Source organism: Ornithodoros turicata, chromosome 3, assembly GCF_037126465.1.
Source record: "Ornithodoros turicata isolate Travis chromosome 3, ASM3712646v1, whole genome shotgun sequence".
Classification (NCBI taxonomy): Eukaryota; Metazoa; Arthropoda; class Arachnida; order Ixodida; family Argasidae; genus Ornithodoros; species Ornithodoros turicata.
Window position 1 is genome coordinate 22,448,608 of NC_088203.1, and position 24,731 is coordinate 22,473,338.

At 44.4% G+C, this 24,731-nt stretch overlaps 1 protein-coding gene across 2 annotated transcripts in view; it reads left to right on the plus strand.

Moving 5' to 3' along the window:
• Window positions 1-24,731, plus strand: part of LOC135388284 (kinesin-like protein KIF11) — a 37,587-nt gene that overhangs the window by 5,126 nt on the left and 7,730 nt on the right. For both annotated transcript variants that reach the window (XM_064617724.1, XM_064617723.1), the window contains exons 5-20: window positions 1,030-1,245; window positions 1,309-1,375; window positions 1,649-1,727; window positions 2,260-2,452; window positions 2,916-3,004; window positions 3,947-4,034; window positions 6,677-6,790; window positions 6,864-6,959; window positions 7,029-7,236; window positions 9,209-9,381; window positions 10,302-10,427; window positions 11,137-11,304; window positions 12,628-12,726; window positions 13,765-13,826; window positions 19,776-19,875; window positions 21,923-22,006. In XM_064617724.1, the coding sequence (XP_064473794.1) occupies window positions 1,030-1,245; window positions 1,309-1,375; window positions 1,649-1,727; window positions 2,260-2,452; window positions 2,916-3,004; window positions 3,947-4,034; window positions 6,677-6,790; window positions 6,864-6,959; window positions 7,029-7,236; window positions 9,209-9,381; window positions 10,302-10,427; window positions 11,137-11,304; window positions 12,628-12,726; window positions 13,765-13,826; window positions 19,776-19,875; window positions 21,923-22,006 (1,962 nt within the window). The remainder of the gene's footprint in view (window positions 1-1,029; window positions 1,246-1,308; window positions 1,376-1,648; window positions 1,728-2,259; window positions 2,453-2,915; window positions 3,005-3,946; window positions 4,035-6,676; window positions 6,791-6,863; window positions 6,960-7,028; window positions 7,237-9,208; window positions 9,382-10,301; window positions 10,428-11,136; window positions 11,305-12,627; window positions 12,727-13,764; window positions 13,827-19,775; window positions 19,876-21,922; window positions 22,007-24,731) is intronic.

A 24,731-nucleotide genomic window follows, 5' to 3' on the forward strand; every position in this document is an offset into this window, starting at 1 on the left:
CTTTGTATAAAAGTGCTAAACAGGCCAGTAAGATGCACCATAAGAATTAATTCGCTCCATAGACATAATTATTGGGGAAATTGCCGCAAAAAGCAACCGTGCGCAACGGCTGTGGATACCAGTACCAGCCTATGATCTGCCTGGGACCTCGCGCTGACGCTACAGGGGCCACGCTCTCTGATTGGTCCAGAGAAATGTTGTCTGTTACTCAGCTGTCGTCTGCTACTCGGCTGTTCCGGGTGCTGAAAAAGCATTGCTCCTGGCTCGGTCATGATTCAGCTGCTCCTTCTATCCCCAGTTCTCCGGGGGAACTGGCAAAACTGGTTTACGGTGTCAAAGGGACTGGGTGCTGACCCCCACTGACCAGCGAACCAGAACGAGTTGCCCCTGTAAAGTCATCGGTGACATGGCGTCATACCTTCTCCTCGTCGTTATACCCTGAGTAGCAAGTGGGTGAAACACTCGGAGCTACGTTTATTTGAATTTTTTCTGGGAAACAAATTGCGCGCATCCAAACCTTTTGAGCTGTTTGGTAAAATGACACACACACACTTTCATCAGACGTCTTAATCTGAAAATGTTTTGGACGACCCTCTGTACTCCTTTAACTGTACGTATGTAGAAAATATGGCATGCAGAGGAACAAATGTGCAGTAACTTCCTCCACTGCCCTCATTCTGCATTTTCCAAACTTCTTGCCAGCCCTTTTCCTAGCCATGTGAAATTTTAAGCCTTGCAGAATACTTCACTAATAAAGCCAATATTATTTGTGTCATATCGCTACAATGCAGCACTGAGACGGGACGAAGGGCGGTTAAAACAAGGAGACAAACGTATCTGCAAACTCTCAATACGTTTGTCTCCTTGTTTTAACCGCCCTTCGTCCCGTCTCAGTGCTGCATTGTAGCGACATCACCAACTCCCCCTCTTCCTCCCTTTGATCGATTATTTGTGTCCTCTGGTACCGGCATGTGTTTAACCCTCCTTCTTCTTCTTCCCATTAAAGCTTGCACGTCATCCATCTTTCAGGGCTCTGTCATCATTCAAGGTCTGGAGGAGATCACGGTGCATACACGCGACGAGGTTTTCTTCATTCTCGAAAAAGGAGCCGCAAAGCGTCAGACGGCAGCAACGTTGATGAACGCCACGTCCTCTCGCAGCCACACACTGTTCTCGATCACAGTCCACATCCGCGAGAACACTGATGACGGTGAAGAACTCCTAAAGACTGGGAAGCTCAACTTGGTCTGTTAACCGGCGATATTTTCTCGTCCCCGCCATTTTCTTATCGCTGCTCTCGTGTCTCAGGTGGACTTGGCGGGCAGCGAGAACATTGGCCGTTCGGGAGCTGTCGACCGTCGTGCACGAGAAGCAGGTGGGTGAAGTTTTATGCTCTGGGGTTCTTGTAAACAGGTGCACCCTTCCTGTTATACCCATGCCATTTCTCTTTTGTGAAGAAACTTGCGTTTTTGAGGCAATGACACGTAACTTTATCTTATCCAAAACATCAACCATGTCTACGCACAGTTACTGCACTATTTAACCTGAAATCAGGATGGTGCGGGTGGGTGTGTTAATTTAACCGAGGAAAAAATTAAGGCTCTTCTGAAATGTGTGTGTCGTCTTCGTATTTGCCTTCGTTTTTCAGGCAACATCAACCAGAGCCTTCTCACCCTTGGCAGGGTCATCACATCCCTCGTTGATAAAGCGCCCCACGTACCGTACAGGTGGGAAACTTATTTTTGCAAAGTGTTCTCGCTACAAAGTTCATATTGTGCCCAGTCCTGCCTGACCAACTCAAAATAAAACATGATGTGTTCTTCTTGCTTCTACATGGGCAGTAGTTTTGTTCCTGTATAACTGCAACGTCAACAATCTGGGATGATTTGGTGCCTCCTCTCTCTGTAAGGAAGCGATAATAAAAATGCTCAAAGTTTCCACTCGATATTGCCAGATTTTACCCTATTTTACAACTGCTGAACTAAAGCCCGACAATATCCAATGTACTGCTATTGCTAACTGCATTACATGTGCACGGTTTGACCCTCCAGAAACGTTTAAACGGAAATGTTTTAAATGAAAGTCTCAAAAACGTGTTACTAGATCCCGAGCCCTAATATAATGCTAAACAGCATTCGTGATGTGAGAACTGTGCAAACGAGAAAGTGTGGACCGGAAGAGGGGACGAGCGTTAAACAAAGGAAACATCTCTCACTTTTTTGCACTGATGAACACTGAGCACATTTGTTGCTGCTGCAGGGAAAGCAAACTGACAAGGCTTCTGCAAGACTCCCTTGGTGGCCGCACAAAGACATCGATCATCGCAACCATTTCGCCGGCGATGATCAACCTGGATGAGACGTTGAGCACCCTCGACTATGCCCATCGCGCCAAGAACATCACAAACCGACCGGAAATCAACCAGAAGATGACGAAGCGCACATTAATCAAGGTAAGCTATTCTACTGCAAACAATCAATCGGTGCTTTGAGTTTTTCTCTTTACTAAATTTAGGCTTTGATAAAGGTATGGTGTAAGTAGACTGAAGTAAGCATTCCTCTAGACTTAAAACACTGTCATGAGAGCTGGGCGTTTATAATTCCTTCCATTCCATCCTTGAATTTTTGCAACTAGTTTACGCTTTCAGTTAACCAACAATACCGCAGCCTCAACTTTCCCCTCAGTCTGCTTCGTGAACTAGGCATTGAACTGACTTTCTCCTTCGTCTGGCAATAAAGAGCAGTCGGGAGCAAATTATATCCAGCATTTTCTTTTTTCCTTCATAATTGATGCACCCCTCATATGGTTCTACTTTTCGGGCTAACTAAAGCTAAAGACGGTTTGGCTACAGCTTTGCGAAAGCGTACCCACTAAAATCTGCTTCAGTGAGAAGTGTTCCAATTGCTGCTCAACAGGAATACACGGAAGAAATTGAACGGCTGCGGAGAGACCTGGTTGCCTCTCGGGAGAAGAATGGCATCTTTGTTGATGAAGAAAACTACAGGTATTGGCATCATGTTAGAACCTCGTTAACTAAGTGAGGAATGCGTCATTTCAGAAACTATTACCTGCTCTGCGTTTTTTAAACTACGCATTGGAGCACCTGTTAGCTACTATGTTATGTTGTTTTTCCTCAAGTTTGTCTATTGATGGTTCCATAGTGAAACAATGTCTGCTAAAAAAAAATATCCTTATACATGACTGCTACACTAAAACTTTTGGCATTTCACTTATACCCACCGTATTTCCAGTTTTTATGACTTTGTGCCATAGGTCGGCAAATTCATTCGTGATGGCCTTCAGCACCAGCCTCACTCCCCATCACATTACGGAGAATGTGAGATAGAATGTGAAGGGCTATGAGGTGATGTGATGTTGAAGTTGAGGTTTAATGAAAGGCCATGTTGTGGCGAGGTCGAATGAACAACGGTTATAATTAGAGCCTGAAGTCCTAGGGTTTAAGCCGTTTCTTCCCCGAATTTGCCCCAGCCCTGAATTGAAGGTTGTCCCTTTAAGGTGAAACTGGATTGTCACCCAACAAATTGTCCTCACTGTAGGAATGCACACTAGCTTGTTTGGCAGCAGACACAATTACATAATTGTTTGTACCAACCCAGTGCAGTTCGTTTGAGCAATAGAGCCTGATTTCTCCCCGAATTTAGCATACTGGAAGTTTTTCCCCTCGAATTGAGAAAAAAAAAAATTCCTGGAAACTTCAGACTCTAGTTATGATATGATGTGATGGCCTGCGCAGAATTCCGATCATGATGTGATGTTGAAATAATTCTTGGGGGAAAATGCCGACATATGCTTTGTGCTAGGGATATTTTACTGGACTGCACTGTCGTGCCCTCTTCTTGGTACTCCTTCTGCATGTTAATCGGTTAAGGTACCATTCGTATGAAAGGTGAGTGGCATTCTTACTATAATCGCCTGTTTCGTACAGGAACATGGAAACGAGGCTGAACACTCAGTCGCAAGAAATTATGGAGAAATGTGAACAGCTTGCTGCACTGACGGAGAAACTGCAAATTGTAAGTGCCGTGCCTGCAATTTACGTACTTAGTGCCATAAAAAATGTACCAGCCAAAATGTACCAATGTAGCAGCTCGCCTGCACCCTTGCACTTCTACCATTAGTGCCATAGAGCTTGCTGCTGTCTGTGCATCCACTGGTACCCTTGCTTTTTTCCCCCAATTGCTAACTGACATAGCAGCTAACATAGAAATTACCAGCACTACAATTTTTTACAGAGGAGTCAAATATAAAACCATAAAGTACAGTTGGAGATTGGAACACCTCCTCTGCCATCCTAGCAAGTTGGCAGTGGTGGTACTTGTGCTTTCGACCAGCAGGTGGAAATACATTTTTTACGTGATACCCCTTCTACCCCACTACCAATATTAGTATTTTTTAAAATAACAAAGCCACCTAAAAAGTGCATAGCATTGCACTTTAATTCTTTGTTTGGGTTTATGTGAACCAAATTTGGGTATATTCCGGGTGACGGTGTTAGGACTTGGGGCTTGGTGGCTTGGTTTGGTCTCTGAGGTGCACTGGGCAGTGCTACGTAATTAGTAGTGTCTAGACAGTAGCCCAAGAACAGTGGGCATAGGGGTATTTTATGCGTAGGGTTTTGACTTTTATGTGTTCCCATTTGGCAACGATAACTGAATGAACCTTCAATTTGGGAAATTTTTTTCTTTTTCTGAGATACCTTTTGGAGCGCCTCCGAAAAATTAAATTTTCTAGAAATTGAAGGTTGTGATGGGTGCCTCCTGATTTTTGAGATAATGCAAGTTATGCCACCATTCAGTTCCTCTTTGCAGCATAATACTGTGTCTGTGCCTGCAGTGCGAATGATGCCCAGGAGCAGTGGTGGGCAAAGTACTTCAAAACTGTACTTAACTAACACGTGTTGTACTTTAAGTACAGTACAAAGTACCATACTACAGATGTACTTAAAGTAAAGTACAAAGTCCTTGGCAAAGTACTTTAAAGTACTCATCAAGTACATTACAAATTTAGATTGTATCGCTGGACGTTGTAACGCTTGGTAGTGATAAAAGGTGAGGTAATTATGTTTCGACTGCTATCTTTAAAAAGCTTCTGGCAACCATGTTTGCCGAGTGCTAATTACAAAAAATGGATAGTTTACAGCCGGCTCATTAATATGAACTGAAAGAAGTCATTTTGCGACCAAGTTTTGCGTTTGTTTTGCCAATTGGGCACTGGAGTACTTGAAAGGAAAGCACCAAAGAAAAGTACCTAAAATACAGTACAAAGTACACAAATTTAAATGTACTTTAAGTAAGGTACAAGCACTGATAAATGTACTTAAAGTAGTACTTGAGTACTTCCCATCACTGTCCAGGAGGTATTTTGCTCATTAGCGAGTGTGAAAAAAGATGCTGCACTAACGCATGTGTGTGTTTCACTCCTTTGAATTTTGCCCCTCTAGTTTTGTCTTTCTGCTTGACCTTTGCCGGTAATGACTCTGGAGTCGAAACAGTGCCGCTTGCTTTATTTCCTCAAACTGTTATATTTGTTCCTGTTATTATTGGTGATTGCATAATGCCATTTCCAATCCACTGTACAGAGTGTTTGCTGTAACATGTCCAGAAATTTTATTAAAGCGAGCGATAAAAGAGAAATGAGCGCTACTTTTCAGCTACATGACTAAGAAACAGGTGCTACTGCTGAAGCAGTACCTGCTTCTTATTCAAGTAGCAGAAAAGTACCACTTGCTTTTCTTTTATCGCTCGCTTTAAATATAATTTCTGGACATGTTACCGCAAACACCCTGTATAATACCCCTTGGAAATGATTGAATAAATAAATGGGTACACTGGCTGTACACGGGTGTTTTTGGACATATGCCTACAGATGGGTACAATAAGAGCTCAGTATGGTGTAGCATTTCACACATTTTCATGCAGTACGTGTATAGGATGGTGCCCCCAAACCATATGTACTGCAGGAATGGTTAATTTTGTGGTCTTAATAGTTGGCAAATTCGGATGGGAAATTCTGGAAATATTTCGTGGTCCTGCACCGTGGCGCTTGCCGGTCTTTAATTTTGCGGAGGAATAGCATTCACTTATACTTAGGGCCTTGCGTTTTCGGGTTTTATGTTTTTTGAAAATTGGGGGGGCAAAAATCTGGTCTTATTTTAGGAGCTGTAAAATTGGCGATATCAGGCAGGAAAATAAGCTGTTCTCGCATTTTAGGTACGCAGAAGATGCGAAACAGTCATACTGAGTGTGCTGTGCTTAGCGTTCTGCACTCCAGTACCTGTATTGGTGGCTGAATTGCCATATTATTATTATTGTTGTTATTTTTCGGGTTTTACCCCAACGGCGGTGATCAAAATTGGACAGAGACTGGTTCTACCCTAAAACGCAGGGCCCTACTTATACTGTATTCGGTTTGAATTTGTAAACCATGCATACTGTATGTAAATACCATCTCTTAGTTTTGCTACAGCTTGCTCAGTTTATCGCAGTGCATAAATAAGGGTAAAAAAAAAATAATTGTACATGACAATTCAGCCAATTGTGGCACAGTTTACAACTCTAAATGCGACACGGCTCAACAGTTTCATCTTTGCCTCATGCCACCTGGCAACAGCTATAGGGATGTATAAAAGTGACTCCAACATTTTTTTTACCTGCAGCTTTCAGGGTTGTTTGCATCAACAAAGAAGGAAGTCGAGGAAAAGACTAGGGTCCTCAACGAGACCTCTCGAGACCTTGACGTTACCAAGGACATACTGAACAACACTAAAGTGGTGCGTGATATCTGCGTCATTGTCCCGTGTTTAGTGGGAGCTGCGAGTCGCTTAATTTCCTTCTTCTCTTCAGGTTCTCCAGAAGACCGAGATGGAACGTAATGAACAGCAGCATCTGGTCAAAGTGCGCAGTCAGACGGAGGTTGCCCTGTCACAGACCGCATCCACTGTAAGTGCATTGTGGAGGAGCTGCAGGCAGTTTGTATTAATAACCTCAACCTTTTGACCCTTTCTACAGCTGGTAGCCGTTGCAAGAACGACAACAAAAGACATTGACTTGCTGCAGCATAAGCTGTGGAAGAAATCCGAGATTGACGAGGTGAACAAATCCCACCTGACGAGCTTGGGTGATAAGCTAGGAGGGAAGCTTGCAACCACGAGGCAACAGATTGGAGAAAGAACGGCATCCCAGAAGCTGGTCCTAGACGACATTGTGGGCTCTCTCCGTAGGTTGCTTAAGTCTCCTTTATTCTCTTTAAATTCGGGGGGGGGGGGGGTAAAAATTGGGTGCAATTTCAGGAGCTCTGTAATACAGGGTAAAATTGGGCGATATTGGGTGGAAAATTAGAAGAGTGCTTCTTTCAAATTGACATCAGGTTCGGAACAGCTGTACTGATGGTCGAATGCTTTGTGTTCTCTAGTGCCTGGATTGGTGACTGGATTGGCACTTTGTAAAGTTCGTTTCAGTGTTTTTTCGGGTTTTACCCTAAGTGGTGGTAATGCAAATTGGGGGTAAAAACTGGTTTTACCCTAAAACACAGGGCCTTAATAACGCACACATTATACATAGAAAAAGTGTGGTGCAGGTAGTGTTGCCACCTTTCGGAGTGCAAAATACCGGCTGAGGGGGAGGAGGTGGGATAGAGGGAAAGGAGGAAATGTTCGCGGGAAAAGGAAAGTGGGTGAGGGGTGGAGAGTATACAGAGAGAGAGAAAGAAAGAACGAGCGTACTCGCTCAAGACAACAATGATAATAATAATGAATAGAGAGTTTTAGCAGACCGTTGATAAGGTGACTTGCGTCGAACCGTATCAACCGGAACCAATCAGTGAATAAGATTCTGAGTCACGCACAACTGCGATTGGTTCCGATAGGCAAGTTAACCTTATCAACGGTATACTAAAACTCACTATTAACTAAGAAAACGACTGGTCACTACGGAGTTGGGTCTGTGCTCCAGATTTATTCAAGCTGTAGTGGAATGTTGAAAGGAAAATCCCGTAAAAACCCCTATGAAAGGTGTTTAGCCACAAATAGCGGCAAAAGGCTGCCGGTATCACCTTCCTACCGGCAACCGGCAGAGCGAGCAGATAACCGGCCCTGCCGGTATAATACCGGCCTGGTGGAAACCCTAGGTGCAGGGCACTGCACGTTATCTATCGGTGCAAATAACTGGAACTTGCATGATTGTGGTGCTTGTTATCCATTGGTGCGCATTATACACCAAACTTTTTTCGGTTTTTGCTGATTTTATGGGGTGCACGTCATACACGGGAAGAACACGGTACTCCAGAACTTTTGGAGTGATGTCTATGTTCCTGTTATCATCATTAGTGACTCATTAGTAGGGCCTGACTTTTTAGGGTTAAACCCATATCCGCCCGACATATACCCCCGAAAGAAATCTGTAAAATTTGGGTTTAACCCGAATCTACCCGAAAACATCCGGGTCGCGTGGCACACTCATAAGCGTGCATTAAAAAAAAGTTTGATAACATTGCTAAACATTAGTTCCATGTTAAGACAAATTTTTATTAAACAAAAAAAATCACCCGAATACACCTGAATTCCTGACGACAGAATATGCCGTAACGGGATTTAACCCGAATACACCCGAATTTTCAAATGAAAAATATCACCCGATATTTGCCCCCCGAATTTGGCCAAAAATAAAACCCGAAAACGTCAGGCCCTACTCATTAGTAATCATTATGAGGGAAGGTACTGGGAAAATTCCTACACTGAACAATTCCAACTCTTGTATGTGACTTCTAAAGGTTGCATGAGACGTTTTTGAAAGTCAGTGTTTAGTATCCTGGCTTAAAGGCTTTGGCAGTAACTTGCACTTGTAACTTCTAAGGTACTCCCCTTTCATTTATTGCTTTTTTTTTCTGTCAACTGCAAGGACGAGAGAAAGATTAACGTCTGTTCTTTGGGTGTCAGGTTTGGTCATAGTGAGGACTGCTATACACTATGTGTAAATAATTGAAGTGAACAGTTGATTAACACAATAGATATACATAGTTCAAGCTGACTTGCTTGCTTACTTTTTTTTGTGTGTGTGGCTACTCCTTCCTGCTTTCCCCTTCTGTGGACTGCTCATAGCCACAGTTGTTTCGCGGCGCTAACATTGAATATGAACTATTTTGGTCTGCCTAATCTTGACTACTACCAATATTAAAATTACAAAAACTACAGGTGCTCTGCAGCAGAACATTCAAGAACAGTGGCATACAGCGAAGACGTTTGTCTCCGAGACCAGGAGCTGCGAGGAAGAAACAGCTTCTCTTCACAATAGTGTGTGTGCGGCTTCCAGGCAACAAGCAGCAGACGCCCTTGGCAAGATGACTGCTTCACAGAGCAACAGCCTTGTAAGTTTGCATGTCGATGATTGTGTGTGCAGCTGATGCATGCGGCGACACAAAATATTAGTTTGAGAGATACGTTTGAGCTGAAAATTTAAAGAAGCTTCCTATGCTGCCCTGATCTTTGTTGCGTACCAACCTGCCTCTACATACCTCTCTGCCGACCTGCTATGATCTCTCTTGGCTGTTCATAAGGGCCGTTGAGAATGCGTAGAAGCATCGCCAAACTCTCGTCACATTTATACACGCACCCTGCATTACTAACTGTTTCCTGCACCTTTTGCATTGTGAGACCCTACTATTCTTAGGGAGTTACTTTTTCGGGTTAAATGGCTTTCTCAGATTCGGGGGGTAAAAATCGGGCGCTATTTTTAAATATCTAATTCGGGGAGAAATCTGGCGATAATTGTGCCTTCGGGTGTTATCGTGTGTTTTTGTTTCTCCTCTTGTCTCAGTCCTTTCCTAATCTCTCTTTTTTGTTGTTGTTTTTTTTTTTTTTTTGCGGGATCGTGACCTTCCAGCGGTAATCCCCGAAGCCATAGACAGTGTTGGCACACATGGGGGTATTGCTGGGAACGTAAGTGACCCACTCTTACATGTGTTACACGTGGCGACCTTTGTTCGTCTTCAGTGGAATCGTCACTTGAGGATTTCATAGTGACTGGAATTCGGGGAGAAAACGGGTTTAACCCGAATTGGTCGGAGGTCAGTTCGGGGGGGAATAACCGGGCGGAATCGGGTTTAACCCGAAAAAGTCACTCTCTAACTATTCTTTGCGTGCAGGTGTAAAATGTCTTCATGGCAGCCTCATGCGAGAGCTAGCTTGGTTCGTGAGCTCATTATCGACATGCGCAGTTTCAGCCCTTCTATTTTGCGTGAGATGAATCCGTTTTTTGTTTTCCCACGAAAGTGTTTCTTCCATGTAGGCACAAAACAAGGAGGCTGTGGAGAAAACAAAAACTTTAATTTCCACAACGGTAGAGGGAACCCAACGAAATCTGAAGCATCTGGAAGACTTTTGTGAATCCCTTGTGGACCAAGTGACAGAGGCTGTGAGTACTTCAATCGACCTACGTGTATCCTGCACTCGCACTTTCCAGCAAACACGTCCGGATAGCGGGGAATTCAGATAAACGAAACTTGCGAGCAGACGAGAACCTGTTCAGGAGAATGTGGTTAACTGGCTATCGTCGTTTGCATAAAGTTCATCTCCTGTATACTCTTACCGACGGCATTAACATCAAGAACACTCTTTGTAGAGCCTGAACTTTTCGGGAATATTTTTTTAAATTCGGAGGTAAAAATCGGGTAAATAAACGTGTGCCCTAAATTCATGCGAATTCAGGTGCTAAATTCGGGGAGAAATCTGGCTCAGTTACTCAAACTAACTCTAGTGGTTTGGTACGAACGGTGATGTGACTGCATTTGCTGCAACAACAAGTAAGTTAGTGCATTCCTACAGACATCCCGGTAAGGGCAATTTGCCGGATAAAAATCTGGTTTCACCCTAAAGAGGCAACCTTCAATTTGGGGCGCAAGAATTGGGTTAAACCCCAAAAATTCAGCCTCTAATTATTTGTTTCTTACGAAAATGCCAGTGCCATACTCTCTGTACTTCGCACAGTCTCAGTGGGTTGCTCAGTCATCGTACTCATGCTGGTTGTCACTGGAAGTGACATCCCTAATCATGGTGCAGGTCTCAACTGTATTTCTAAAATTTGCTTCGCCTATGTTAGATCACGTTTCATTGATTTCCTTCAGTGTGGCCGCATTACACGGACGATCGCTCATTACGGGGAGGAGGAAGCAAGCCTTCTCGATGCAATGTGCCACGAGATGGAGGCAACGAGCTCCACCCTTGTTCAGGAAACAAATCTCTGTGAACAGCAGGCACAGCAGTTGAGCACGCTCGTGAAAGAAGCTGACCAGGTAACGTTTGCTTCGAACATCATTCTATGGAGATATTCACTGGGGGAAAAATATACAGGGTGTGCACGCTAAGTGTGAACAGATTTTTTAAAAATACAACACTTTTTCCAAGATGAAATCAATTACAATATAGCATAGGCTGAAGGGCACTCCCTAGGAGGGCATTAGCAAAGTCGAAAGGCAATGTCTTAATTAACTTTTTAATTATAAAAGTTACAAAGTTGTCCCAATGAGAACATCTGTTCCTTTCGGTCACCTGATATCGTAGCCGTTTTCAGAACAAAAATTCCGTTCGATAGATCGCCCGCAAACAATTCGTGAAGGAACGCCATTTTTTTCTTTATTTTTTTCATTGCGCTTCTTAGAAGACGCGTCTTTCTTTCACCCCCAATGTGAGAGGGACAAAGAGCACACTATCGCCTCCTGCGTCCTGGAAAAAGATTAAAAGGAAACAGAAAATGCAACCCAACATAAGGCCAGTTCCGATAGAGTCACCCGATACATTTGTTTTTGTTTTGTTTCCGCAAGTTAAAGCTCATCTTCGACGCATGAGGCGGCACTGTGCTCCTTCCCCCTCTCCCATTGGGGATGAAGGAAATATGCGTCTTCTAAGAAGCGCAATGAACAAAATAAAGAAAAAAATGGCGTTCCTTCACGAATTTTTTGCGGGCGATCTATCGAACGGATTTTTGTTCTGAAAACGGCTACGATATCAGGTGACCGAAGGGAACAGATTCTCATTGGGACAACTTTGTAGCTTTTATAATTAAAAAGTTAATTAATGAAAGTTAATTAAGACATTGCCTTTGGACTTTGCTAATGCCCTGCTAGGGAGTGCCCTTCAGCATATGCTATATTACAATTGATTTCATCTTGGAAAAAGTGTTATATATATTTTTAAAAAGTCTGTTCACACTTAGCGTGGACACCCTGTATATATAGATGTGGAAAATTATCACCGGGGATACCACTGCATCTTAGTCCAAGAGCATTATTGCTATAGTGCCACGTTATCAAAAAATGGAACTGATTGTCTGGGCCTGAATAGAAAAGATATTGGGCATTTTAAGTATAAACTGTAAAATTGTGAGAGTATACAGTTTTGTGTGCACCGTTGGAGGGCCCTTGATCAACAATGTGTGTTACGACCAATAAGATTCTAGGGATAGAATTGGTAGGGTAGAATTTCCGTGGAAAATCTTGGGAATGCCCGTGCCTAGGTGCACTCTGCAAGGCAGTAGCCAAGACGCTCCCTCACATCACCCCTAGAGAAAGTGCAATAGCCTTGCTTATTTTTAGTGCAATTCCCTTTGTGAATTTCAGAAAATGGACTCTGCCATGGAAGCAGTGTACAGTCAACTCAACACCATAATGCAGGATAGGAATAGAGTGAGAACGATGATGACAGACCATCTTGACAAGGTAGGTCTTCGAGATCTCCATAGTAGTAGTACTTGTTTTTACCGCAGTAACCATTTTTCTGCTGCGTCAAATCTGGAATTGGGAATTCTACAGTTTTCCGCGGCAGATGCTTATGTGTCTTAGCTGACAGGTGTATGAAATGAATCTTTATTACCTCGCATGACATAGATGTGAAGTATCTATAAACGCAAAATACTACAATTGTAGCTACAGATCACATGGTACTTCATGCTGTTTTAATAGTAGCATAACGGAGTAACAGCAAAATAGTGTTTTTGTAGAATGCGCATTGAATGTTTTTGCATTCTTGTCTTCCCAGGCGGGAATGTTTAGTCAGAGCACACTGCACATAGCACTTGCACTGGATAGAGTGGACTTCAGATTCACTCTGATAACCCAGTCGAAAATCACAAGGTGGAAACAGTTAGGGATCATGCTGGTTCTGAATGGTTCTTGTGGGTTTGAACTGGTCCAGCTTACCACGGGAGACCAGCCGAGGTGGTCTAAGCAGGAAATCTGACCAGCTGAGGTGGTTCCAGCAGGACGGGAGTCCATGTACACTTGGTTTGAACTGGATAATACCCAGTTGAAAGGGTCTCAGCTGGATTCGTCAGACCTGGTTTCGGGTGGATCCATTTGAGCTAGTCTAGGCTGGGATTTGTTCCATAAGCCACCTTAGATGGAACCACTTGAGTTTCCAAGTGGTTCCAGCTTGTGATTTTCGACTGGTAAGGCAACAAAATTAATTGGAATTATAGTAGAACCCCTTTATAATGAAGCAGCTTCAGTATATCTGTAGTTCATGGTTGGGGGTTTCAAAACACGTGCAGCACAGTAGAATTACGAGAATGCCGTGCAAGCGGTCACTTTCATCTGCCAAAGTAACACGCTGCTGTTTGCTAAAGGACAGTGATAGGTTATCAAATAATGGAGGTCTTCTATCATTGCAAATGCTCTCCTAACAATGTAACACAGTCCATATTTGTAAGGCCCGGCACTGCGCATTCGGTGTCATTTCACTCATTTTACTAATTCCAGGTTGCCGACAGCAGTTCGAAGGCTACCGAGCTGCAATCTCTGTTCACCATTATCGCATCTGGGTGAGTCGGCGACATGCTTGTGGTGTTTCATCTACTTCCATGATGTCCGAGGAATGTTTCTGAAAAATAAGTGTAAATGGTAGAGAATTTGGTGTTGCCAGTTAGGTTTGCACAGCCAACGTGCATGTTGCAGCAATGTCAAGTGCCGTTTTCTGGCGTGACACAGACCGAATCGGGAGTGTTGTCAACTTGTCATTGCCCAGTTTGTTGCCATCCTTCTGAGTACATCTTTAATGTATTTTGTAATTAATGACAAACCCTTGACGACCCTTCTTGGGTGGACCCAGTGTTACATTATTTACTGTGTGACACTGTCTAAAAGGCATAGGTCGGCGAATTCATTCATGATGGCCTTCACCGACTTCATTCACCATCACCTCATAGAGAATGATGTGATGTTGAATGAAGGGCATGATGTGATGTGAAGTTGAAGTTGAATGAACGGCATGATGTCAAGTGAAGTTGAAGTTGAATGAAGGGCTATGATGTGATGTGAGGTTGATGTTGAAGTTGAATGAAGGGCTATGATGGGATTTGAAGTTGAAGTCCGCGTGATGGGTTTTGAAGTTGAAGTCCGCGTGATGGGATTTGAAGTTGAAGTCCGCGTGATGGGTTTTGAAGTTGAAGTCCGCGTGATGGGTTTTGAAGTTGAAGTCCGCGTGATGGGATTTGAAGTTGAAGTCCGCGTGATGGGTTTTGAAGTTGGTCCGCGTGATGGGTTTTGAAGTTGAAGTCCGCGTGATGGGATTTGAAGTTGAAGTCCGCGTGATGGGTTTTGAAGTGGAAGTCAGTGTGGTGGGATTTGAAGTTGAAGTCCGCGTGATTGGTTTTGAAGTTGAATTCAGCGTGTGTGGGTTTGGAAGTCGAAGTCCGTGTGTTGGGTTTTGAAGTCAGCGCGATGGTTTTTAAGGGGAAGTCAGCGGGATTGGTTTTGAAGCTGAAGTCTGCGCGATGGATTTTGAAGATGGCGGATATGTTTCGAAGTCCTCATAATAGGTTTTGAAGCCGACAATGTTTAGTCGATGTCTGACGTTCACGTGTCGTGACTGTTACTTGTGCGAACGCATGCGGAGTGAATGGCAAATGTGTATTGGAGTGCACCGAGCGCACATAAACGCTTCGCGTTTCGTGTCTGGTGTGGGCGTATGGGCCTGACACTGCAGATGCCCGGCGGACTTCCTCCACCCCCCTCCCCTTGTTGTGTATCGGCGGTCGCAGGGAGGGAACCCAAGCAGCACAATGTACTGAAAGTCGAGTGCAATGGGGGTGGACGGGTAGGTGGAAGGCCTTGAACACGCTCTTGCAACTAAAGAACATTGATAAGACACATACCGACCACCCCTATTGCACTCGACTTTCGGTACATTGTGCTGCTTGGGAAGTGTTTGGAACGCGTTACTCTCTGGTGTAGTGGGGCGCGGAGGGCAATGTCATGTAGCCGGAGGTAACTGTATGTTGCGAATGTGAGCGGTAGATTAGATCGAGATGCGATTTGGCGTTCTGCGGTCGCGCGGTCTGCACGTTGCGGTTGTTCTGTTTGACTCATTTGCTCGCCTACAGCTATAATGTGCGTGTATATGTATATTGGATGGTTTGGATTTGAGCCTCCGCCTTCGGTCGCGTACGCGCGTTTTACTAGACGACAGTAGATTGCTGTCGTGCTGACGAGGTGTGTTTTATTAGGCTTATTTTGTGTCTTCTTAGATTGCTTATTTTTCCTTTGTGTGATTGGGATCCAAATTGGACAAGATCGGGCTGGCATTGTTTTTGTGGACGTCTTTTATTTTAAATGTAATACACAGAGGTCACTATAGGTCTCTTATTTATCTGAGGTGCATAGGTCATATTTTGGGGAATTATGTGTTCGGCATGCATGTAGTATTCATCGGACACAAGTGTTCCATCAGAGCACGCAGCTGCTATTTCTTAGATATTCATCGCCAATAAAGTACATTTCAGCAGAGGCGGGGAAGTTAACTACCACCCAAAAGTTGCTAGTTACGAGTTACGTCATTAAGCTAAATATGTAATGAAGTTACAACCTTCAAGTTATCAAAATGAAATAAAGTGAGAAATGAAAGTTCTTGCAACCATGCCGAAATTAAGTTCGGAGCGGAGTTCCGAATATACCTCGTCAATTGGGCGCAAAGTGAGAATTGGAATTCCAAGTCCCATTTTCCGCGCACATTCCATAGAACGTTGCCAATGGCCTTATCACCTTCCCCGTAAAAAAAATGCACTCCACGCTCTGCTGCGACCTAACTCAGAAGCACGTCGGAATTGCGTTTGCGTACATCCAGTACATCGCGCTGCAACAAGGCGGAACAGACAGGCTGCTGGCGCCGCGCACGTGCAAGAGGCGGGGTCACTGTCGTCGGATTTTTCAGCAGCAAAATAAAAAGAAAGGAGCCCGCGTTGTGTGTTCTGCCTGCTTGGACGTGAAGCGAAATAGAAATTTCTAACTTTGCACTTTTGCGAAGTTACCTCAAAAAGTGACCTGACGACAGTCAAGTGATTATAATGTGAGGTTGTTTCAAACATCAAATAAAAACAGGTAAGAGTGGGAATTGTTGTGTCGTGGGAAATGTGTCAACACATATTTATTTAGAGATTGTGAGAGAGGAAAAGAAACTGTTTCACGGACTGTACTTTGGTGGTCTTCCGGGCTCCTAGCAGTCTTCACTTCAAGTTGCGCCTCACATTCTGTATGTATTACATGTGTCCAAACGCTTCTGTCGTTAAGAATTCACTTAGTGTTCGTCCGTATATACCCTCCTCGGAGGAAAAAGAATACAATGGGTTACACTTTTCCGAGGACAGATTCTCAGTTTTTGGTGTCAGTGATTTATCCAGACCATGATACAGTGAACCCTCGTTATTATGACCATGGTCGTCCCCGAGAATTTTGGTCATAATGCGGAATTGTCATATTAACGGGGGGATTTGCAGAATTTTGACTACATTGTTCCCAAGGAGTATGGTCGTAAAACGCGTATGTCAGATTATCGGGGGTCATATTAACGAGGGTTCACTGTACATCCCTGTGACCCCCCCCCCCCCTCCCCCGACCCACACACACCAAAGAAAAAAGTTTGACGACACCCCCTGCAAAAAAGGGGGCTTGCCGTTTCAGCTGTAATGACCTGTCGGTAATTATACGTGTAAAGCTGTTATCACGTAGCTGTAATAATGACCACGCCCCCTGCTTGGGATTCCGGATAAACCACTGCAGTGGTGTATTGCATGAAAGAACTAGAGTAAAAACATATGTCCAGCGAAGGTGGTTACAGGCCGCTGAATTGGTTCATGACGGCTATTTCCAGTGTCAGTAAGCATCATATCACAAGAACCCATGTAATACTGAGTGGCTGGCCACGATGTATTCCGATGCCGAAGCTAATACCCCCGCGTCACGAGTGAAAAATGGCACGGCGGAAAAGCCAGACGAACGAAGCCACATCATCGTGCAATGTACCGGCAGGCAAGGATATCGTACGAAGCCACATGGACCAGCAATGTGCTATGCGCTCACTTAGCTGTCAACAACGGGCGCAACATTGTGCAACAACCCTACCGCGTAAGCAACACACCTCCCGCCGCCGTTCACATGCGAGAGCGGAGGTCAAACGTTGCATCCCTCCCTTTCCTTCTTTCTTGGTGCACCCTGCTTCCAAGCCCAACCCAGAGCAAGGCGACCGCACCCTTCAAACGGCATACCCCTCCTCCGCTTACATTTTCGCCGCCACTACCAGGAAATCCACGCTAACAGGGGCGAGGAAAACGCCAACGTCGTAATCCTCCAGCAGCGAGCAGCCGGGCACACCAACGTAGGCCTTCGTTGGTATTCAACTTCAAAACCCCATCAGCGGTCACCCGAAGCCACATGAACGCGCAATGTGCTATGCGCTCACTTATCTGTCAACAACGGGCGCAATATTGTGCACCAACCCTACCGCGCAAGCAATACACCTTCCGCAGTTCACATGCGACAGCGGAAGTCAAACGTAGCATCCCTCCCTTTCCTCCTTCATTGGTAAACCCTGCTTCCAAGTCCAACCGAGTGCAGGCTGACCGCACCCTCCAAACAGCATACCCCTCCTTCGCTTACGCTTTTGCTGCCACTACCAGGAAACCCACGCAAACACTGGCGAGCAGGACGCTAGCGTCGTAATCCTGCAGCCGGGAACACCCCACGTAGGCCTTTGTCGGAGTTCAACTTCAAAAACCCCATCACCGACTTTAGCACCCATCATAGGAATTCAACTTCAAAACCCCATCACAAACTTCGACTTTAGCACCCATCATAGGAATTCAACTTCAAAACCCCATCACAAACTTCAACTTCAAAATCTATCACAGACTTCAGAACCCATCATAGGAATTCAACTTCAAAGCCCCATCTCAAACTTCAACTTCAAAATCCATCACTGACTTCAGAACCCATCATAGGAATTCAACTTCAAAACCGCGATGGGATCTGAAGTTGAATTCTGATGATGGGTTCTGAAGTTGAATGATGGGTTATGATGTGATGGATTCTGAAGTTGAAGTTGAATGATGTGATGTGATGTGATGGGTTCTGAAGTTGAAGTTGAATGATGGGTGATGATGTGATGAATTCTGAAGTTGAAGTTGAATGATGGGTCATGAAGTGATGAATTCTGAGGTTGAAGTTGAGTTACGGGCTCGTGATGTGATGGTTTATGACGGTGATGCGATGTGATGGGCTTTGCGGAAAACTGACCATGATGTGATGTTGAATGAATTCTTAGCAAAATGCCGACCTATGCTAAAAGGGGGGCACTACATATGCCGGCCAACCGGTGGGTATTACACCATTTACTAATATCAGGAGAATCCGCAACTGAGCACTGACTGTGTCTGCACTCCGTATTGTGTAGGGTAGTTGTATTTTAGCTGCTCCCGTGCGGTTCTTATTTTTATGGTCTGAGTGGTAGATGGTAGACTACCACTCAGACCATTTCTACCAGTTCTACCATTCTGCCAATGAAATGGTAGAATATTTCTTCCATAGTGCATTCTCTCTGCGGAGTAAGTTATCTGAGGAAATACTGGAGTTTGCAACTGATGGCGTCATTTTCTTGTTGGGTGGTGAAAGCAGGGGCAGATCCAGACCCTCGGTTTGGGTGGGGGTCAGTTTCTTTGTTTTTAAGATAAGATAAATTTAATTCATGATTAGAGCCTGAAGTTTTCGGTAAATATTTTTTTCGAAATTCGGGATGTAAAAATCGGGTAAATAAACGTGTGCACTAAATTCATGCGAATTCGGGTGGAAAAACTTCCAGTATGCTAAATTCGGGGAGAAATCGGGCTCAGCTACTCAAACTAACCGTAGTGGTTTGGTACAAACGGTTATGTAACTGCATTTGCTGCCAAACAATTAAGTTAGTGCCTTCCTACAGATGTCCCAGTGAGGGCAGTTTGCCGGGTAAAAATCGGGTTTCACCCTAAATAGGCAACCTTCAATTCGGGGAAGAATCGGGTAAAACCTTAAAATTTCAGGCTCTATTCATGATGCATTTCTTTTTTTTTTTTTCTTTTTTTCTTATGGGACTTCTATCGGGACTGAAAGGGCAAGCCCGCAACACAGTCCCACAAATAAATACACGTGTGAAAAAAAAAAGATAATAAAAGATGTATATGTTTGAGCGCATAGTGGGGGAGTGGAGAGAGGGAGATCCCATGTATAAACTGACGTCTTTGGGGGGGGGGGGGCGATCCCACCGTCTGGACCCACCGTCTGGACCCACCTCTGGGTGAAAGAGATGGTGAGAGTTAAAAATTATATGCTGGCATTAGCCTACCTGCAAAACGTGGGCTTCATTGAAGCATATTTTACTTCACTGTGATGTGTTTTAGTTTATGGTTGCTTCTGTGTTTGCCATAGCTGGACTGCACTTACCTTGTATGTTATTTATGCTGATGCAGTACACGACAAGCCCATACATCCATGGCAGCCACGTTTGCATCGGACTGCTCCTCCATTTGCACAGATATCAAGAGCATTGTTGAGGATCACACAGCTGAGGTAAGAGGGCGGCTGCCTGAGGATTGCCCGAGTGAATTGAAGTGTGTGCTAAGCACTGCAGTATAATTTTGTGTTGGTAAGGGATAGTTGCTATGCAAATAGACCACGCTTTAGTTAAATAAATAGAATAGCATTCAATTGAAGTTGTCGAGATAAAATGTTCCAAGTGCTGACCTGCGCAGCCCATTCCTGCGTATGTCATTTTGTCATAAGACCGGCTTAAAACTACGAACGGCACTCTTATTCATGAATGTCATAAAAGTTTTATTGAGTGCAGTTTTTCCTGAACCGTCCTTTCTGATGCAAGCACAGAACGTTCATAGCAACATCGCTTTTTATCTGTGGACATGGCATCGATTATCGCAAGTTTCTCGTCAACTGACAAAGCCTTTAGTTTTCGGACTGCACTAATTGGAAGTAACCACAGGAAACAGATCGAAACACAAAAGGGACACTGGAGCGACCGCACGGCTTCCATAGCAAACGCGATGAGGTGGATTCCCAATCCGCTGATTAGATCATTCCACGTGGGATTGCATTGCAGAGCATGTGGAAGACACTCACATAACGTTAGAGGTTATTGACTGTGTCTGATAAGAAAAGACACATGCCTTCCCATGCTGAATGTTGTGCCAGTGCTAAATGTGAGCTGACAGCTGTGTTGTTGCCAGTCTTCTCTTGATGAACACTTGTTCATGAATTACTTGTGGATGGGTTCTAAAGCACGACACAGTTCTGGTAGTGATGATGACGTACCTGTAAGGCCCCAGGTTTTCCGCCATTCCGTGTGGCACAGAATCTTGTGGAATCCCTTGTTTTGCTCGAAATTTTGCGGTGTTTTGCACAGAATTTTGCGGAAATCCAATTGAGTTGGACGCATTTTGGGGGCGCGATGGGGACGGAGACCATGACGTGCAGCGTCTCGGAAGTATTACATGCTCATGCAAAAGAGCGTCAGATAAAAGCTCGTGCTGTGCACACTCCCATCTGCCCCAAGGCACACGTGGCCCTTTGACATGCCGTCCTTACCCACATATTTTGTTCCATTGCATAATTTACGCACCAGTGTTTTTGCGTGGGGATATCTAGCACGCGTGTAAGTTGGCAAACATAGCGTGCTTTTGGTTGTGAAGTGTGACTATAGTGGTGTCTGCCAGCATTGTCTCGATGTATTTCACCGGGTAGTGGGCCGGCATTTTGCCTCCCAACCGTAGGTGGTCGCGCGTTGTGAAAGGGCGGTCCAGCCTTGGCAAGCATTGCAGATACATGATCTATGTCAAGTAAACACTATGTGAAGACAGAAATTGAGAAGGGGGTCAGGACATTCTGACCCCCCTCTAGATCCACCTCTTGCTATTTGGGTACTTCCTTCACGCTTGCACACAGTAGTGATAACGTCAATACCTGCTCTAACGAGAGCTATATGACCGGCAAACTAAAATTTTGAAATTTTGCGTTGTTTGAATATCGTGACGAACGTTCTCACGCAATTTGCTCACCCCAACTTTTTTTGGGAGAAAAAATGTCCAGATTATGCGAGCAAATATGGTAATTGGGTTTCGGAACGGAATGAGGGTGCGTGCTCCCAATTTAGCGTTTACTGTGATCAGGTACTTGTCAACTCGTATAAACTGTTGATGCTGAGAGATCTTTCAGCGTGTATAAAATGAATGTAGACGAAGTTAGAGGAGAGCACGAGATATCGTTGAGCCACAGCAGTGCTTTGAATCTGTAAGTTTATAAAATATTTTTTGTTCCCACATTTCCTGTTTCAAGCAGCTGTTGACTCCTTGCCACAGAAAATCACGGAATTTAGAAGTCGGTGCCTTGGAAGTTTGAATTTGCTGCAGCATAAAACCTTACTTATGTGCCTGCAACACTGATTGCAAGTGCCAGATGAGGCTATCAACCTCAACAGGGTGTAAACTTGTTGCTTCATGTGCATGTTCAGTGATATTTTTCTTCAGCCATTCTACTTTGTTGACGTGGTCCAAATTGGCAATTTTGGGAACTCGCAGCTGTGACAATTGAATGTCCTTCACTGCAGCTGAAGAAAGCTCAAGCGTCGGCAGATGCTGCTCTCGTGGACTTGGACAGAGAAAGCATAGCTCAGCTTGACAATCTGACTCAGGTGAGCAACACGACTTATGTCTTGGGTGTTCCAAAATGACTCTTAAAATAGTTTAGGACCCTATACTCAAACAGCAAGAAGGGTGATGGCCTGCTCACATGCTGCAGTAATAACCAAACCACTTTAAGCACATCTTGAACTGTGAAACTGCAATTAATCTGTTTCATGGGAATGTTTCATGTAAACAAGAACAGCTTCCCATTAGAAAATCTGTCAAGTGCAAAGGAAGACAAGTTTTTTCAATGTCTTGTAGCCATAACTCTGAATGCCTCATGGCTAGCTCATTTTTTTATATTGCGTGTTCAGCTTATTTGTATTCAGTCAAAAGTTAAGTTTTCATTATCTAATAGGCAGATCTATTTTTGCCACCTAATGTTTACCCTCACCTCTTTCTAAAAATTTCTCTCCTCAGCATTTGTTCCTGAAAATTTCACTCACCTCAATCATTTTTTTATGGAAGTTCCACCTCACCTCACCTCGCCCTCATCTGCCCCTTTTGAGGACGCCTACCTCGGGTCCAGACTGAGTCTCTCTTCAAAAAAGCAGCAACAAAGTGCCACCCACCAACCAAATCCAGCCCACCAATGCTCTGCCCTCAAAGCACTTCTAAAGTTTTTGGACGCTGTAGTACTTTGGTCCTCACTGTGAGGCGACTCAATATTACATTTCACCTCATTACTGCTAGCAGTGGGGTAGGGTATCGGCCCTGGGCGCCACTCATCGCTTAAAGGAGCTAGGAAAGCACTTTAATCACTGGCATTTTTTTAAACCAAGCGGTTAGTAAGCTTATTAAAATGCACCATGCGAAGTAATACTACCAACAGGTGCATAAATATCGCAGAATTCGATTTTGAAAATCGCGACCGTGCGCAACGGTGGCAATAGCCGGAACGAGCCGTCGAGCCGCTTGCGTCATTTCGACGTCAGAAAAGTGGAGCCCCTGATTGGTTTCGAAGAACGTCGTCTGCTATTTTTCACTCGGAACCCCGCTGCAACGGCGGAAGAAGTTTCTTTTTATTTTTCTTTGGTTTATCAGATACAATAAACGAAGATTGGTCTACAGATACTGTTCAAGGTTAGACCGTGAGATTGTAGAGGCCTCCTCATTGAACTCCCCGAAAGAAGTCAACCAAAAATCGGTCAACCTCTCCCCGCTTGACCTTGCTTTCCCTAAAGCGACCTTCCGGAGTAGGTGGATTATGAAAATAAACTTCAGGTGCCAGTTGAACGCTGTTCTGTCCGTGTCTGTATTTTGTATGCTGTTCGTTATCGTGGTGACTGGTTCTTGTTGTGCTGTTGGTGGCAATACGTATAAACACACTGCAGCACAAAGCGCTGCTTCAGTTCACGCCTCAAAATGATCGCTGCATCGCTATGACCACTAATTCCGGCCGCTATGTCATTAGATCAATATACGCTCTATCACTAATTCGCTGTGATCACTAGTGCCCGTCACTTTGACTAGCAACTTTGTTAGCCATTCAGTTAATTCCTTATTCAGCTGGAGAAGTGTTCTTGCCCATACGTTGTCAGATGCAATCCAGTGAAATATATCGCAATATGCCGTCGCCGGCACTTCGTGGCATCAGGAGTTGAACATTCATTGCCTGAGTTACACACCAACATAGCCAAGCAGTGTCATAAGACCACCACAATTTATGGTCAACTGACCAATCATCGAGCTAAACGAGAATTGGCCGATGCAGACTACAAATGTGGACGACGCAGACACGCAAGTTTGAGTTCATCCGTGCTCGGCGCTATTTGTTTTATCCACCATATAGTGACCGACAACGCCGGTTAAGTTTGCGTCCGACGACATATTAGCGTGCACTGAAACAAGACGTGACTAGCGTAAATTTTAGCTGACTATAAAATGCAAATGTTGCGCGCGGAAAACTACCAACGGCAAACTGTGACTAACCCAGCCATAATATTGCAAGCACAGAACTAACCAACCAACATGCCGCCCTGCTAAGCCAAATGGCTTCTAAATGTGTCTTTCGTTCGCTAGGACGACTTGGACACATACAGAAAATTCCTGAATTTGAGTGGTTAAATAGAGATGTTATGTTCTTAATCGCGGCATATCATCTTACGAAGCAGCACTTCCCCTTTTCCTTGTTTCTAGAACATGAATTTCGAGAACGGGGTTTCACGACCAGGAATATCGAGGTCCTCCTTTATTCATCCCTTGACAGGCAGAAAGCAGGGGGAAAGAAAACGGAAAGAAAGAAAAGAAAACCAGTCAGCACTGACCCGTATAGATGCGCGGTCGCCGCTTTCAACTTTTATTACGTCACCAATGACGTTTTTTTCTTTCTCCTCCTCGTTTGACCCGGAGGAGCGAGTCGAGTGGGAACAGGCGCGGCGATGTTCAAGTGTCTTTTTTTCTACGAAAAACATCGCGCACAGAGAAAGTTTTCGTGTTAATCATCATGTTAAGTTACCTGCTTCCACAACGCGTTCGGAACGGAAAATTTTTTAGATGGCTTTCAGGGCTCCTTTAAAGGGGTTGGGAAACTTTCATAGATGTGATTCATTACATCAGGGGTTCTCAAACTTTGTGGGCCCAAGGAACCTCCGTACATTTGTGGGGCACACCGGAGGAACCCCAACCCAGCTTGCCAGATTTACTTTTGAAAGGACACAAGTGGGACCACACAAAACTAACAGTTTTACAGCTAACAGTTCACAGCTAACTAATGGAGCTGTACAGTACACT